Source organism: Hyposmocoma kahamanoa, unplaced genomic scaffold (genome assembly GCF_003589595.1).
Source record: "Hyposmocoma kahamanoa isolate Upper Pololo Valley unplaced genomic scaffold, ASM358959v1 80, whole genome shotgun sequence".
In the NCBI taxonomy this organism is placed as follows: domain Eukaryota; kingdom Metazoa; phylum Arthropoda; class Insecta; order Lepidoptera; family Cosmopterigidae; genus Hyposmocoma; species Hyposmocoma kahamanoa.
In genome coordinates this window covers 6758429-6777749 of record NW_020654051.1, presented here as the reverse complement: position 1 = coordinate 6777749, position 19321 = coordinate 6758429, and the positions used below count along the sequence as shown (strand labels likewise).

General features: G+C 35.3%; 1 protein-coding gene and 1 long non-coding RNA gene across 3 annotated transcripts in view; one reads left to right on the top strand and one right to left on the bottom strand.

Moving 5' to 3' along the window:
- The window catches only part of LOC113233743, a 67809-nt gene that overhangs the window by 16017 nt on the left and 32471 nt on the right, over nucleotides 1–19321 (top strand). The window contains exon 2 of one of the 2 annotated variants that reach the window (XM_026468933.1): nucleotides 2025–2848. In XM_026468933.1, coding sequence (XP_026324718.1) covers nucleotides 2173–2848 — 676 coding nt within the window. In that variant the 5' untranslated portion in view covers nucleotides 2025–2172. Of the gene's footprint in view, nucleotides 1–1524; nucleotides 2849–19321 lie in introns of those variants that run through there. The other variant, XM_026468932.1, reaches the window with a different exon arrangement.
- On the bottom strand, nucleotides 2779–18158 carry LOC113233745. The gene is made up of 3 exons (XR_003310734.1): nucleotides 17816–18158; nucleotides 2960–3009; nucleotides 2779–2844 (listed from the first exon to the last, which is right to left on the bottom strand). It is a non-coding gene; the product is annotated as an uncharacterized LOC113233745 (long non-coding RNA).

The window sequence follows — 19321 nt, the reverse complement described above, 5'->3', positions numbered from 1 at the left end:
TGTATGTTGCGCGATTACGCCGCATTTCTAAACCGATTTTGATGATTCTTTTTTTGTTGACAAGAGGATACCTCAGTATTGGTTACATTTGAATCTGAAGAAAATATTGCACCTCTAAGGGTGGCAAACTAGGGGATGAATCCGGTTTCGTGCACATCACGGAAGACTTATGTGGCCCGTGGTGCACATTCTGTTAAAGGATTTCAATCAAACTTGGCAGATAGTTATAATTCCAACAAAAAAGCAAACTTTTCAAGGCAGTTTTTTTTAATAAAAAGTTATTAGCAGTTTAGTTTCCACCTTTTTCTTTGATAATGTCATTGTTTTCTCCATGAACGAACATGGAGAAAACAATGATGAATGATTTCTTGGATTTGATAAACTATGAATACATTTCTTTTAGTCTTGTGGTAAGTGATAATTTGAACACTGAAGACCTCGGTAGCCTAACGGAGACCCCGTGCAGCCTAAATGTTTTTCCAGAAAAGTGAAAAGATACGAACCTTTCTTATGTGGTTTTATTCTTGACAGCGCCAGGGAATTAATTTCGTTGTTTTGGAGTAATTCCATTAAACTAGGGCAATTCCGTATACTATGAGTACATAGTATACGGAATTGGCCTAGTTTAAGACCCGGAAATTGGTATGGTAACCTTGCATTTAAATATTATTAATTATCAATCCTATGCCACTTATAATAAGAGCTGTCCGTTCAATGTGCAAAGCTGAGTGCGTCCTTAACTGTGTATCTAATAATTCATTTGACCTTTTTACTCAAACGAATATAATAGACGACACGAAGTAGGTCAAAATCATATAGTACTTACTTCAAAATATAATCCGTGGAAGCCATTTATCCAGAGCAAATCATGATAACATCGTTACTTAAATTTAAAACTGTTTGTAATTGTATGTGGATATAAAAACATTCAAAACAATGCCCATTGTTAAACTTTAGCTGGTTACTTTGAATTATCTTCAATTTACCAAAGTAAGTTTTTGCCATTTGCAATTTGCAACTGTACCTACACGTTTTGAATGTCATTCAAGCAAACAAACAGAGTCTTCTTTGTATTTCAAACTCAAATATATCTTCAATAACAAATTGCACTTGAAATCGTCACATCGATTAAAATCCACTAGTCATTCGTCCTTACGAAACAAAATGCAAGAGTTTAAAGAATTAAAATATAACAAATAACCTTTAGAATAAAGTTTTTAATTCACTGTACTTTCAAACTCGGAAATGGCAAATTTAGCAAAATCAACTCATGAATTTGTGGCTGTGTGAAGACGACTGTCAAGAACAGTATTAATATAATGTGCATCACTATTATTCACATAAAAAAATAATATTCTTCTTGACATAAATGTACTGTGATGCTAGTGCAATAATGTTAAAATTTTTAAACTTCTCTCTCTTCGCTCTCTTTTTTAAATTTCTCCAATGTCATATATAATCCCTGAAATTTAAATAGATTTTATCAATGTAAATAACAGACTCACAACAAACAAAACACCGCCCGCGTATCGTATCCGTAGCTCTGTAAAGTATCTAGTACTAAATGTCAATAGAACAAGAACAATCTGATTAATGCTTCAAAGAGCAAACGCAGTGCATAGCGTAACAGTACATCGAGTGTCCAATAAATTAGGTGCAAGATCAATCACGCCACAGTTCGCTAGCCGCTGGACGCCCGATGTTGTAAATCAGTACTGTCCGTTGCATTGTGAAACCATTGATCACATCGATACCAACCAAAAGTGTTATCCCACTACTAACGAGCCCCGCCACTCAGTCTCTTTTTAATTAAGATTGACACCGCCGTGAATAAACACGTCCTTATTAACTTATCTAAATGACGTCGCACAATAAACAAATCTCAGTGGTGCGATACACAATCTTATCAAATCAAACGATTGTGCAAATGAGCACAGTTTATCAAAGCCGCGGCGCGCGCGCAGGCCGGGCTACTGCGAGCTCCGGGGGTCCAACAAACCCTACCAACCCAGCAATTGTTACAGGCCGCATTCGACCGTCCGACGTCGCATCGAGTGAACGTCGGAAAGAAAACGACTCACGTAACTATCGTTAGAGTGAATAGCGTGCGCGTAGTCGATCATAACGTGCAATGCTCAGGGCCCCGCATGCCCCTCTACCCCTCCCAGGGCTATGGAGACCCTCCTCGACAAGTTTAAGAGGGAGCAAGGAGGGCTGCGCCGCTCCCGATCGGTCCGCGCTTCCCTACGTATGATAGGGAACCGCTGGCGATCCACCAAGGACGGGGAATCGGCCGACGAAATAGACAAACTCAAAAGGAATACCGTCGTCTTCACATCACAGATTTGGAGCAGCGACAAGGACCTTGACGTCGCTTATACTGGCATCGACGGGACGTATAAATCGAAACCATCAGCCATGGCGAAACGAAAACCGGAACCAGTGAAACAACCACGAAGAAAAAGCGGTGATATAGACTTGAATCTGAAGCCGCAAAGAACTAAAAAAGTCGAAAAATCAAAGTTTAGTGATTTGTTTTTAAATAAGAAACAAAAAAGTGCATCTGCCAAAGAGTTACTAGTGCCTGAAAAAATACCACCGAAAGCTGCAGCGATACTTCACATTCACTCACCTGAAAAGGATAAGACGAAGAAGAAATTAAAAGGAATGGGAAAATCGGAATCGGCAAAGTCAATGACAGAGCTGGTGACGCAGCCGCGAGAACGCAGAGGCTCTGAGAGCGAGCTTACGTGCCCGCACCCGTCACGTGGTTTCGTCAATCCTGCATTTGTGTACAGTACCCCACCGAAGGACCGGAAGATTCCATTGTCTCCATCAGCATACCTGAGTAAGAATATAATTGACTTTTTATTTTACGCTATTGCAATTCGCTTCATTTTCAATGGGTTTTTGTGTAAGTACAGTAAATTAAGGACAAACGTGCATAGCAGACACGAACCGTATGACCACGACCACGTTGTCGAGCGATGTTGTTGCGATTCAATGCACCTGTAATGTCACGATTACATTAGTTTGTCTTGAAATTGAAGTTATTGCTTGTCTACATAACGTGCAATTTGTTCGTTTTCCAGCGTTAATTGCCTATCTCGTACTTTCTAATGTGGTTAATGAAAATTAACGGATTTTTCAGTTCCTTATAATAACTTATCGAGCGTAGTATTCACAAATTTATTATTATAATACATGCTAGTCTTTAAAGTATGTATTATATGGGTTTTCACTGATTTCAAATAAATAAATTCAAATAATCATCCAAAAAATTATATCACAAAGATTTATCTAACCGAATATTTCTTTACTGTGATGATACATTTGTACATATTGCATTATAACAAAAATGTTCTACCACGCAGCTGTTTATCCTTCTTAAGAAAAATTTGTAATCATTTGATAAAATTTTGGTGGGAGCAACCATAGATATATATCTATGGGAGCAACCAAAGTTATTGTATTCGTGGATTTTATTAACAACTCTATTTGTTTACAAACAGCTATTACAAGTACATATCTTTGAATAATAGTTATTTTATGCAATTGTTGCATAATAGGGTCCTTAAAGTCTAGTATACTGTGTTTAGGCCACTAGGCTTTGCCGAATGAGAATTTAAGACCTAATTATGTAATGATTGCATACAATACTTTGAACGAGTAAATAAAAATAATGAAACACAACCAATATTTATTGCATATTTTGTTAAAAATCCACGATAACAAACCTAGACGAAACCCTAACAAACGCTACAAAACAAAAAACCAAAGAGTTATAATAGAAGTGTCTGGGATTAGCCAAGCTAAGTACCGCTTACATTTTAACCAATCAGGAGGCAGTTGAGCGTTTGGGTAGCGTAGTAGCGTCATATTTAATATTTTAATTAGCAAAACTCGACGTTCTTTTTTTGAAACTGATTATTAGTTCTGTGTTTTTTTTTTTTAATTTATTAAGGCTTTGGCAAAACCATCAGCCTAAACATGAAGTTTAAATATGTTTCTGTAAATATGGCCGCCACAAAGAGGATAGGCAATTTGAGGCGGCGTGCTTGGATTGACTCGGGATTCCTTAAAACGGGCCGATACGGGTATTTTATTTCGAGATTCGTATAATTTCGCGTTTTAATCTTCGATTAAGGCACAATAGCACTATCCTATTCCACTTTAAACTAGATTTCACAAAATAATTGAAAGTCAAAATAAAAACGACACTTCTCCCTTCAAAAGGTCCAGAGCGAATGTTAGTTCTGTGTTCAGAACTATAATGAAATTTTTGAGTTCAGTAGCGAGTACCATAGACAATAGAATTTTGATTCAGAATTAAAAAGAGCGCAATTATGAAATTATAATTGACAGATATCATAAACCCAAAGACCGGAAGAGGTTTAAACGTTTTAACGCGTGCAAAACTGAACTCAAAATGCATGCAAAGACGGATTATTTATAATGTACCGGTAAAAGATTTCAACATCGTTAACTGAAAAAATAATGTTTTATTAGTCTTGTGCAAGATGCTTAAAACGATTGTGGTTTTCAGTAACATCGAAGTGTTTATTTACATCTTACCGTAATTGCCTTGTAATCTTATGTCATAAACAATACAATTGAATGTACACAATACTAGATCGCTGTCAATAAAGACGTTATTGGGATACATTAAAGTCGCGTGCACGATAATCATTCGATACATTAATTGCGATTCAATCAGAGAGATCAGTTGTTACGTCAATTCTTTGCTCATTACGGTATGAATTGGTCTAATCCGTTTTTAATTGCGGTTTCATTGCTCTTTAATTGGACAATTTGTAGGATATTTGGCGAGGGCGCTCGTAAATCGATTTTGTTTCAAAATTATTTTTTAACTAGAATCTGTGCAAAAGGAATATTATATTGATTAATACGAGTTCAGGTTTTCGCGATCGTTACACAAATGAAACAATTTTTTCCGGATCTAATTCGTATATATTTGTTTTTTTTCAAACAAACCAATTTTTGGACCTTTTACAGGTCCCATGGTCATATCATGGTCAGTGACCACGGGACCTGTAAGAGCCCGAAACGCTGTTTTTATGATAAGATCTCACCCATCTCACCTTGTCGAAAGTGTCGATGAGGTCGACGATGTAGTAGCATGCACACCTAAATAATGCCTATTCACTCTCACCTTGAAAAACTCCAAGTTATAGCGTTTGGGGAACAAGTCCGCAGGTAGGGAATTCCATGCTCTAGCCGCTCGTCATATAAATGTGGAAGCGAAACGCTTAGTACGAATCCTGGGAATATTTAGAACATTTTGTTTGAAAAAATAAATATACGTGATAATCTAAAGATTCGAAAAAATAGTATCGTTTTCAATGTGCACCAACCGCGAAAACCTAAAACCCGTTATATGACGGAACATAATAAAAATCAGGGCATTATTCGCTTAGTTTCAAAACCTTTACCTAGTTTTATTGCTGACCTACAATGTACTAGCAACTATTAGTACTTTCCGGTTTTTCCTCTACACCAATAGCTTTTACAACAGTCGTAACAATTTCACAACATCGTTACAACTTCCACCTCGTTATTAAAGGTTTTATATTATCACTTAAAAATATTGCACATCATGTTACGATCATCATAATCAAGTTACGATTAGAAAAAAATATCGGCTCTAAGTGAGAATTATAGTTGATGAAACTACGAAATTTACTTTATCGATATTAACAATGGAAATAAATGGTAACATTTTATAAGTGATATTAACGAGAGCTCGGAATTGTATATAATATAATGTAATGTGTGCCAAATTGGTGTGGTTACACCAATTGCCAACTAGGGAATTCCCTGTACTATGAGTACCACATCAACGGAATGCACTCTGGGGTACTTCCAAGAACACCCAGGCCAAAACCAATTTACAACAGTTTATTTCCCAAATTGGTCCCAACGAAAATCGAACCCGGGCCCTACACATTCACCACCAACAGTGTAAACCGTTAGGCCACCGAGGTCGACATAAAAAGTAGTGGTGTGGCTTTTGTATAAAAACCACAAATACCAAATCATAAATATCACCACAAATTCTTCTGTAAACAAATAACACTACATATACAATTCCGAACTCGCTAATATCACAATATATACCTATTTCCTTTTATTTACAACGTCTAAAGGATCTATTGCAATAATTACTCAATACAGAGAAACGATAACCGGTCATGAAAAAAAGCACGAAATGTATACATAAATCAACAAACTACTCGCACTTACATTACATTTAACGGAGTTCAAATGTTGCGAATTCATAAAACAGGTTTAATAATTAAAATCATAATTGTACATTAGAATTACGTCGGTAATTGTTCATTTAACGCACCGTCGAAATAATTCGAGATTTCCAACTTTTTTCGACAACAATCCTGTGAATTTCTGAACGCATCGCTTAATTCAATGTTGCAATGTGTGAAATTTATATTTTTTTCACCGTCACGCGGAATGTTTTGGTCGTTACCTAACTGAACGATATGTGGTATGAATAAAAGCGGTTTAACTTTCCTTTGCGGTTATACATTTCTTTATTCGTTCGCTTTTACTTTTCGTAATAGGTACTATTGCAATTTATAAAACCTTTAGTTGCTTCCTGCGTTAATCTGTTTTGTTACTTGTTTCCTGTTAAAAATTACAACGATCACCATAACGCAATTCGTTATTTGCAAATTACGACTTAAAGTACCGGCAAGCTATGATGGCCGTTTTGACGTTATTCCGCAGAAAAAAAAATGTACATTGTTGTCAATAGTGACGAGCACTAAAATTTATGGATGTATAATTTTACGACAAAACTCGGCATTTGTTTTTCGAAATTAAAAAACTGAAATCTAATACGATCGTCGCTTATGGTATCGCTGTCCAGCACAACTTCTACCTCCGGCAAACTCGTCAAAGCTCAATGCAAATCAAAGCAATTTCGAATTGATGCGACTCTCATTTGAATATATTTTTTTCGATAACGATTTGGACTCACTATTGTAATCTGTTAAAACGGCCATCATAGCATGCCGGCACTGTAGAAGTGTTTATTTCATAGCAGGTATTTACAAGGCACTTAAAGAAAAATATAATACTAGACAAAACTTATTATAAAAATTTATACACTACTTAAAAAAAGTTTAAAAGGCCACACCCTGGGGCATCGTGCCCAGAAGGCTGGCAACATTTTCCCTTCGAATAGGTAAACTTATTCGTTGGCGGAAATAACTGCCAGGCCTGTTGTCGCCGGAGGCTTCTACGAGGCGATCTGACAGCTCGCTCGCTAGTTTCGCCTGTGGTCCGCAGGGACCCAGGGTTTCAACCGCCAAAGGCACAAAGCTGTAGCTGAGCAAGGTTGGTGTATTTGAACCTTTTGCTCTTATCGGCCGCTGTAATCACTTTTTAATCACATTAATTAACAGAGTCATGCAATCGTAAAATAAACCTAACTTAACCTGTCACACGTACTACAGACTCATACCTAACGATTTTGATAAAAAAAAACTGTAAATTTATATATCGCACTGCTATTACAATAGTGTTACAATTCAAAATATGTGAAATTCAAGATTATACCATTATTGAACGTAAAATTTTATTTTCTACACGTCAATAAAACTGTAGTTAGAATATTGTAAAAACGACTAAAAGATATCTACTTAACTGAAAATGAGACACGCTTTATGATTAGTTCTGGCCAAGATAGTCCTTGTTCAAAAATAGAAAATTATTTTTTCTATTTTATTTTTGAATATATTGGCAAGTTGGAAATTTTCTGTAATAAACTATAACCTATACATACGTTTTAATTATCTTTCACGGGAAGCAAGTAATCGTTTTTCGTCGATTCTGAGAAAATACACTTTTTGAGTTAATACACTATTGTATTAAGTAACAGTGCGGTAATTTTTATTTTTTTTGTATTTTTTTTAATGGTGTATAAAAACACAGCTGCGCGTTAGAGACACCGTGTGGCTCTAGAAGGCTAGAGTACCAGATTATTTTGTCTCTTTTGTTGTTATCGGTAAGAAAAGACAGAACATTTTAAATTATTTTAAACCTGTCAAATTTTGTCAGTTCCTTTCAAATGTACTTGTAAAAACGCGTCGTCTAAAACTAATAGGGTTCAATTTGTTTACACAACTCTACAACGAAATCTTCAATCATTTAAATATCAAATCATCATCATATCAAATTAAATATCATATAATAACAGGTAAATAGACTAGATTTATTTTGTGTCTAAAAGTCATACGTTACGTGCCTACAAATATTTTTTCCAAGTGCTGCTCACACCAGTAATTTAATTTCTAAGTACCCGAAGTAGGTTACCGGTAATGATTGTTTCTAATCAAATATTTCTCACATACTCGCAAACTATACATCGTAAAAAAATAATTACATATATAAAAAGAGATAAGCGCCATATTAACACTGCCATATGTATAATATTATGGCCAACGGCTGCTACGGAGTAGAATTCCCTGCCTGCAGACTTATTCCCTGAATGGTATAACTTTTCCTTTGAATTTTCGCATACCGAGAATTTGGCGGTAAAACCAGTTACCTGCAGTTCGTAATCGTGAGAAAATCACTTGAATTTATTTCTTAATTTAGCAGTTGTTTGTGGAAAATTAATTATAATAATACTGAATTACTTTAATATTGGAACTATTATTATAATTATTTAAATAATTAGTCAAACAATATGCAAATTTTAGAGTTTCAAAATAGCAAAAACATATTGAGAGTTTTTAAATAACAAAATTTTCTGTTATTTTCTTACCGATATAATAACAAGGCGACAAAATGATCTTAAATTTACTTTACGTACGTCCAAAGAAAAATATTGACAATTTTATTTTTATCTATATTTTTTCTTTTTCCACATTTTAATATTACCAGGAACACGTTTGTCCAGACTTTACTAGTGTAACTTAAAAAAATAGTTGACAAAAATAAAAAAATATGTATAAAAACCCTAAATTTTCTAAAGTCATAATTCCATTGACCTATACATAAACATCATTTATATTTTAAAGCTATAAAACAAAAGACAAGTTTTGCGCGTGGCGGTTGCTATGCATATACTGAAGAATTTAACAAAGGAATTTACATTTTTAACCGTCCATACAAGTAATCCGAAATTCAATTGTGACCATATTATGACTGGACGTCACATACCCACCCAAATATAAATACAACACACATACGCAAATCACCACTTCTCTTTTAACTAACAACAACATATGTAAATTTATTTACTTTTGTTTATTTTTATAACTTAATTTTCATCTTCTCTTACTTAAAATTTTAGAAATTTAAGTTAATTTAGCAAATTATAAAAGGAAGTACTTAGTTGATCGGAAGCAGATTTTGCTTTATTCCATTTTCACCGTTGATATACTGTACCTACCAAATTTATGTAAGACTAAGTTTAACCTAATTGTAATAAACACTTCGCAGAATGGGGATCTGTAATACTGGCATTTTTATGCTTATCTCAGGCACCAGTCTCTCACAAATAAGATTTGCCAGCTTTGACTATAATTAATAGCCTGCTTATTTTGGATTCATTCTATAAACTGCCCTAACTTTCTCTCTTTTTTCCTTGAAATATGGCATTAGGATAATATATAGTATATGTTATCGATTACTTTTATTTCCCAATCATATATAAACAAATTTACGTATATTATTTTATATTTAAGTAAATTTCATTTTAAATCTATCATAAATTTCATCGATTAAGACAATTGCTATGCAAGGCAGATTCCCTTGAGATGAATGTGTTCTTACACATTTCTCGAAGTTGAAGAACTTCTAGAAGTTGGTCTTTGTAAACTGATATTTGTACAAATTTATCATTCACAATATTTATTTCTAATATCATAGAAATAAACAACTTAAAAGAGAATATGAAACTATTTTTCGGATGTAGGTAAATCGTGTATATTCGTTTTTATAACCAACCAACATTTCGGGTCCTTTACACGTCCTATGGTCACGGCTGATTGACTCGATAACCAAAAGAGATAAATGGGGTTTTCACTGTCGTGGTTCACTATCACGGATTTTTGTACTTCAAAATACGCAGAAGCTTTAGTATAATGTTTTTTATCTCTATAGCTTGAAACCCGGTATAGCAAATTTTTAATATCAACCGGGATCTTATTATAGAAGCGTATACATTACCCCTTATAATGAATTTATGGTTACGACTATCAAGAAAAGCTGGTTTCTTTTTATTCCTCGTATTAATATTGACCGTTACTAGTTTTCATGAAAAACAAATTGCTTTTAACTAATAACTTACACTTTCATAAGTAAATGTATTGTGACATTAGTGTAAGAAATTTAATTTCCTAAAACTTATCTCGCAGGCATAATCTAGAGCCTAGATTATAGTTAAACCAGATTACAAAAATAAGTTAACGTTACTCAACCATCAACATGCATTATTTAAGTGGGTACTTTAACTGACAACAAAACTATTAGGCTTAATTGACCATTGTCAAGCTAAAATTTTAACTGTCTCTAAACTACGCAGTGTATTTTTAGAAGGATTTACGAATAGTTACATTTTAACACGTCTCTGTCGGTGGCATTGTACTATTGTAATGTGATGTCTGATTCCTTTAACTAGGTAATTACTATTTATTTTGGTCGGTTACCATTAAACAGTATCATATTTAATAAGTCAACACTTCATCTTCTACGATGGCACATGAAGGTCCGCCCTACGGTTTTCTTCCATTACATTTTGTTTACTATATCATTATGTTAAACTATCATAGAGTTCGTTGTTTATGATACACATATTATAATATAATATAGCTCAAAAACTGTCTAAATTATTTGTATTAACGCACACACTAATAACGCACACACCCAACATAGCCTTGCACTAGGGAAACCCTGCGTCGCGGGTGCCATGGACACACACATAGACAATCACAAATAACACCCAAACTCACGAGAGAAATAACTGTAGGCCATACAATATTTCTCCCGGCCCGGGAATCGAACCTGGGACCTCTGCTTGGCAGTCCGGCATGGTAACCGTTCGGCCACGGAGGCAATTAAATTAAATTATTAAATTAATATTAAATTTGTTCTAAATTATTTATAAAAATTGAACTATATTAGCCGGCATTACGATAAATAATAACAAGAGACATTTATTTCAGGCATAAATACTCCATATACAACAAAATCATTAAATAATAATAGGTTCTAGTACATAGTGGGTACATACTTAACAGATAAAACTTAATACAAAATTTTGCCATTGGCATTGACTTACAATTATATGGACATCGGGTCCGCGCTAAGAAGTGTCCGAACTCATGGGGCGTTAAAATCGTGTACAGAGCGTCATTCACGCTTTAGTCTTCGTTTGTTCGACTGACAGCGAAGCAAGCAAAATTAGACAGTACTGCGATGACATTACAATTTAAATTCAACGTTTTATAGCTTTTTCATATTCCTTTACATGTCACTACGTTTAAATAGGTTGACTTGGGACATTTTTTTCGTGGTTTTTGTATTAGACCCGTCGACCATTTATTTGTAAGTCAATGGCCATTGGACCTAAAACAAAAATATAACATGAAATAAAGCAGTCATCATCTAGTGTTGTCAGTGCAGTGTACGAATATGTACTCGTATACTTACATCCAATCCAATGCTAGCTCCTAGTAAAAAGGTCCTCCATGGAAGTACTGTCGCCTTACCTATTTTTAACACCAGGCTGTAATGTGATCATCACTGTGTTCGGGTTTTGAGGGTTAAGGGTGCTGATGAAATTACAGGCACATGGGTATTGTCAACTTATGTCTCGGGGTGACAGACGCAGTGGTATTGCCCCTCAGATCTTTACGATTTTAGACTCCGAAACGGCACTGCAACTGCTGCTGCTCCGTCCAGTCGCTTGGTATCCTAAAAAAATCTAGAAGTTAGTTGCTGCATAAGTATTTGTATACCTTTATTTGAATCTCCAAAGTCCCATTAAAGCACAGTGATCTGGAAGGGTCTATTAACCCCAACCCTACGTCTAATGTAATTACAAACTTTTAATACTGATCGTCAAGCCAATGGACACTAAGGGCTGTCTCGGTTGATTAGACCCAGCGTATCTAAGCAAAATTATCTACACCAGTTAGAAGTGGTTAGTGCGTAGAAAATCACCATTTCACTGTGGCGTGAGAACAGTGGGAATAAACTAGAGTCACTCTCATTGTTAAAATCTAAAATAGTGAGATTGCCTCTTTTGTTAAAGAAGTTACAGTTGCAGTTTATTTACCTCATCGTGCCCTATACTTAGAGATTATCTAATCAGCATGCTGTTAACTTTTCACCGTGTCTTAAAAATCTGATTAGGTTATTTGAATTATCAGATCACTTTTGCCAGATGTTCGGAACTGTTTGAATTAATAAAACAAGAACAATGCATGTTCTTACTCGCAGTAACAAAAAGTACTTTTTAGGTAGTTACAGCTAAGAATGCAATGTCTTAGAAGATAACCAATATTTTATTAGAAAATAGACAGACACCCCGTATACGATACTACGATACTAAAGATAAGACATAAACTAGCCTTTTTATAGGCAAATGCAATGCCAGCGTGGTGAACCACTTTTAGCTGCATGAAGCTTGTGTGAGAGGAACGCAATGTAACAATCTTATTTTACAATAATTTGTTGACCATTTTTTCGAAAACCACAGGTTATTGTAATTCCGTTGAGACTCCATTGAGATCACATTGCAATTATGATAACATTTGCTATTCTGCTTAAATCTAGCTGCAATGGCAGCTGAGGTAGAATAGAGTGTCAGTGGAATGGCAATGAAAACATTCTTTTCTTTTTTTTTCTTTTTTTTTTTATTTCATAGGTAAGCATTATTACACTTGAAATCGTCACAATATTAAACTCTACCGCTCATTCGTAAGGCAGATTCCCCTGAGAAGAATGAGCAAGAAACTCTAGGGGTTGCTCTTTGTAAATAAAATTTACAGTATTCGTTCTTTTCATCACATGCCTTACTAAAACTACCATGGAAATCAATTATATATGTATAATATTAGTACCTGATTTTTGTAATAATATCAAGTGATGGGACGAACAAGTCGTGCGCCTAATGGTATAATATAAAACAAAATATGCTTGCAGTGTTTTTATTGCAATTCGTGAACAGGAATCTAGGCAGAAGGAAATAAGCGCGCTTATTACAGCAAGGAAAATTTAAAGTTCAAAAGAATAATTGACTGGTTAAATGTACAACGACCTTTACGAAGGACAATCGTAAACACAGGCCTAATCCCAAACACCTAATAAGGAAAACAAAACACAAAATTGTTAGGAGGGAAACAATTTAAATGTAAATTCATTGACAACTTTTGCGAACTCTGAGATTTGTTCATTCGGAACTTGTCATTTATTTACAATATAACTGTCATCAACAGCAATACATACAATACAATATAAACAATGAATGAATTGCCATTAATTATACCTACAAATTCAATGTTGTAGATATAACTCATGACTCAAAATCAAAGTGATCTGTGATCGCATTGTTACCTCTATCGCCGAACCTGCCAAACTTGCACATTTTTCTTTTATTTGGCGTTAATTCGACCTAACACAAAGTACACTTAATTCGAGTTCAGTCCACCTGTCTTTTTCATTGTGAGTAAGAATAATAGAAGATAATGTTTTAGTTTGGAGCGTTAAAATGAGTTAACGCATAGACTATTTTGTTTTAAGATATAAATGTCCACTTGCACTAAACTTAAGTATGTCTTAAACCAATGCTTAAATTGATAAGACACTCATAACACAATGCATTAAGAGTGTCTTTTGCATTGCACTTATTGGTTTAAGACGTACCTAGGTTTAGTGCAAGTGGACATAAGTGTCGGAATGAATAAGTGGTAGGCGACACGCATGTAGCGCCTCTCAAAGCTTTAAATCGCAAAAAATCTGAAGGGCACTGCACTGCGACCCATTATCCTGAGACATAAGCTAACAAGTCCCACGGGCCTGTAATTGCAACAGCACCCTTACCCTTCAAAACCGGAACGCAGTAATACTCAGATTCATGCTTTGCGGCAGAAATAGCTAAGGTGACCTGAACGAACTCTTTTACAAGGAGCGCTGTCGCTATTAACACACTTTGAAATCATAGAGCTTTCCTCTTATATCGTCGCCTTTTGTCGGTCTTTGTTACTTCCTTTCCTTCTCGTATAAGTAACCTATTGAAAACTCTTCGTGGCATTACTAATGCGAATGCCGTAACATGAACGCCTTTCGTCATCACAAAAATTGGAGAAAAATAAACAAGGTACAAAAGAGACGATAATATCTCTTTGTTCACATTGTTGACGAATGCCTTTACAAAAAAGTATTTTTAGTGAAACGAGATAATATGTTCGTGTAATGAGCCGTCGTGTAGCTAAATTCGTTACTATTTATGTTCCTTCCTGTTTCGTGATATATCACTGAATAGTAAAGTATAAAATAGAGTAGGCCATTAAATAACCTAACCTCCGATTAAAAAAACCGACCTCAAAAGTCATTCATCCCCTAGTTTGCCACCCTTAGAGGTGTAATATTTTCTTGAAATTTAAATGGAACTACATCTGCGGTATCTTCTTTCCAACAAAAAAAAGAATCATCAAAATTGGTTCACAAATGGCGGAGTTATCGCATAACATACACAAAAAAACGTACAGACGAATTGAGAACCTCCTCCTTTTTCGGTCGGTTAAAAAGACGGCTTCATTTTTAACCAAACTTTAAAAAATCGAGCTTCGTGATTCATGCGCACGCTTTTTTTTATAATATAAAGTGACCGAACGAACAAGTCGTACGCCTGATAGTAAGCAACACGTCTGTGCCCCTCACGTGCTTTAAATCGCAAAGATCCGAAGGACACTGCCACTGCGCCCGTCACCTTGAAACATAAGTTGACCAAGTCCCATGTGCCTGTCATTTCACCAGCACCCTTACCCTTGAAAACCGGAACACAGTAATGCTGATATTACTGCTTGGCGGCAGAAATAGGTAAGGTGGCAGTACCACCCTGGACGAACTCTTTCACAAGGAGCTCTACAAAACTACAAGTTCTACGTGTTCTGTATATTTTGTTACAACATGAAATAATTGTTAGCCGGCCTGTTTGCTACCTTTTTAATATCCAATTCTTTTATACCGCAGCGGAGTTTGAAACGCTATGTTGATACGACAAATATTATGACGGCCTGTCAAATGGTCACAGCTGACAGAAAATTATTGCAAATGACTCCCTTTATCATATAATCTTGATCTGAAGACAAATTCGTGTATATATTTTTGGCTGTGTGGTATGATTTTTAAAAAAAAATGTTAAATAAGTTCTTTGAGTACCATCATCACTTCAGCCAAAAGACATCCACTACTGAACATAGACCTCCCCCAAAGAATACCACAACGACCTGTCCTGTGCCGCTTGCGTCCAGCGGATTCCCGCAACTTGCTAGCCATACTGGCTTGACGATTTTATTTCATATTTTGCCGTTACAGCGAGAATTTTTTGTGATATAACCCAGTGTATATTTATTAAGTGTACGACACTTAATTTCTTTAAGTGTCATACATTTTTTCATTGACAAATTAAATTTAAAGAAACAACAGTCGTACACGAGTAACAAATCTAATTCATTCGTCAATCGCCAACGCAAATTACAGGATAGGCGATGTCATAACTATAATTTAATTCATCTTTTAGACTTTTTTTACACTTCCATATATACATGATTATTACAAACGATATCTACCCTGCCATTAAAAATTACATAATCAGATACACAATGGTCGTGTGGGAACTTTGTACAAATGTTAAAAGTTACGAAATAAATACTTAATCATCTTGAAAGTAGAGACATTGACCTTTTAAAGCTGTTAGCTTTTAAATTTTCACTTTCATTTTTCGGTAAGAAATGTACTTGTTAATAATGCAACGTAATCTTACGTCAACCACTGTTAGTGACTTGTAATGTGTAGAGAGCAAAAAACAACCTGCCGTTCACGCAAGTGTCGAGAAAACTCCGGTAAATAATTATAGAGTACACCTGGTGGTTAAAGGAAAACAGGAAAATTATATAACAAGTAACAATACGATTAAAAGAACAGTGCCCGACAAAACAAGTTTTTTTTATTATCTGGTGCGAGAAAAATGGTCTTGAGTTGCTGCGGTACTACAGAAAATTGAGACCTAAATTGGGCTAGCACTCAACCTAGATGCAGAGCAGTTAGTAACCTGCAGGCTGCGCGCGTCAACACTTTCTCACACTCAGTGATTCTCGATAGTACGACGCGACGACATACGAGATTCGAGATAGTGCACACAATGCTTACACGAGAGCCCCCAAACTATGCGACCTCCTCAGTTGCAAATATGATACTGCAATGGAGTGACATGCTAGACTTTTTATCCTGTGGTCAGTTCTATTTTCAAAATTCAAACATTTTCTTAACAAATTCAAAAATAGCCAGTTCGTTTAAGTGCTTTATTGTATGTTCACAGTTATATGTTCACAGTGATTAAGTTCAAAAAGTTGTTAGTGCAAGTGGTTAGAGCAATTAATTGCAACTTCCGATTGGCTAGCCCACGTTTGATCAATTCGATCACATATCACGTTCCGCGCAATGACCTCGTTTATCTAGTTTCCGCGTTAGACGCACCGACTATTCACTGTTGCTTTCAAAGGTTTTTTTTTTAATGAGCGTTTAGAATATTGGCATTAAGCAACCACGCGATGTATCGCACGTCATTTAGTCACGAGCGTAAATTTTAATGTTCTTGTATAGCACAATTATGGGAACCTTTCACCTCGGGTCTTTATGGGAATAGACGTGCTTTCGTCTGTTATGTGTTCTTTATTGTTATTGCCTATTTATAGCTCTCAGTGATTCAATAAGGAAGGTATTGGTTTCGTGTCATTTGGCCAATCGATGCATTCGTCTGTTGATGTTACTGGATTGGTTCGAAAATAGGAGATTAGTTAAATTATTAACAGGTTAGTCTTCAAAAATCAAGTTTTACGGTATTTTTTAAAGCTATAAAACCACCTTTATTCAAAATAGTTTTCATTCATGATTTCATCTTTAGCATTTAAATTAACGTAATTAAAATACTTTAAGTTTAAGTTCCCAACGTAAAACTTTTATTCATCGTTCCGTTTTCAAATACATGTAAGACGTTAGTTAGAAGAAATCCCTGTATGGAATGAGCTCGCCTTTGCACACTATTATTTTAAAATGTTTCAATTTGTAATTTACTTTTCTTTATAATATCAAGTTACGGGACGAAACAAGTCGTGCGCCTGATGGTAAGCTACACTCCTGTCCATAACAGTTACAGTGTCACTCAACTCTTTAAATCGCAATCCCATGTATCTGTAATTTCACCAGCACCCTTACCCTTTAAAATCGGAACACAGTAATGCTGATCTTACTGCTTGGCGGCAGGAATAGGTAAGGTGTCTGCACTACCCTGGACGAACTCTTTCACAAGGAGCTCTACAAACAATATAGTGGTACAATAAAGTGCTTACGTAAATACATACATACATAATTTATGCTCACTGTACCTGACGCCATTTTTATTATCTTTTTACTATCCTACACAAAGCTGTCTCTAAATAGGATTTAATTTTATTGCGTTATTTACCTCTCATGGTTAAGATTACACAATATCAAGTTGCCTCTATAGGCTTCTTTGTAAACATAGTCTATGATTGTATACCTCGTAATTGACATCTTTTCTTGTAAGTAGGGTAACTCTTGTAGGTAGAGTTTCCTGTAACTTGACTCTACATTTACTCCTTCAGTCCATTATTCAACGTGTCCTGTTATTCGTATTGCGTTGACAGTGGCTTTAAAAAAAGGTGTTTTTGCGTGCAGATGTCAAACAGGAGGGGCCGGATATTAAATGTGCCATTGTATGTGAGTAGGCACCTCACTCGCTACGTTAAACAACATATCTGTCGTATATGAAATGGAACCTTTTTATGGCCTTTTCGTGTTTCTTTCTAAGAGTGTACTCTTTTCCAATTGTAAACGAACCATCTTGGCCACCTCAAGTTAGAATGGCTCACTTGCAATTTTGGAAAAACTTAAATCAATTTATTTTTATTATGCTCCAGACTTGTAACAGCATAAGTGTTGCATACCACACCACAGTGTTACATAATAACAGTGTCCATAATACAACACTACATAGTTACATACATAAATTATCATAATGCTTTATTGAAAAATTAATTTCATATCTCACGCTTAATGTTGGAAGTTGCTATATCGAGAAGTAGAGCAGTAGAGCTGCTTGTGGAAGAGTTTGTCCAGGGAAGTATTCCCACCTTATCTATTTCTGCCGCCTAGCAGTAATGTGATCATTATGATTGAAGGGTGACGGTGCTGACAAAATTATAGTCTGTCTTTTTTGAGGATGGAGTAAAATCACATTTAGTTCATTGTGCAAAAGTGTTGCACGCTTCAAAGCTGCTAGTGATTGCAGTCGATCAATATTCTATCGATATCGACAGAATGTTGGTTATGCTTATGCAATAAATGCCTAAAACTTGTTCGTTTGAATCATCATCAGCTCGTTATTCGTCCAACTGCTGGGCACAGGTTCAATTGAATTGTCATTTTTTTCAGAATTATGACTTCTATATACAAAGAAGAGACATACTTTAAAGTTTTTCACTTTAATTCAATGTTAATAATCAAATCCACCTATCTGTAATAAATGTGTGAATGTTTATTAAAATGCATATTATGATTTAAAATGAATTTCTGTTCTAGTAGGCCAACTGTAAAAATAAGAATAAAGAAGACAGTACAACACAATTAGAAATCAATAGAACGTCGTCGAAAAATGTCTGAATTGTGAATCGAACATTCACATTTTTGGCAAAAATTTGCCTTCTTTCACGATCTATCGATAAAACTGTCGACAACAACTACATGACTATTTGAAATTTTAAGGAAACTGGCAACCCTGCATATTTCGTTTCAATCCGTCTTCAAATAAGACAAACTATACAGGCACATGGGACTTTTCAACTCTATGTTTCAAGATGACGCAATGGCCGTGCTCTTCAGATCTTTGCTATCTTGGGTAGGCATGTCGCTTACCACCAGGCGCACGACTCGTTCGTCCCGTGGCCTGATATCATAAAAAATTACATTCAGCGTTACAATTAAGGTTATACTTACATATTTTTCTTTTGTAGTTTTCTCAGTTAAA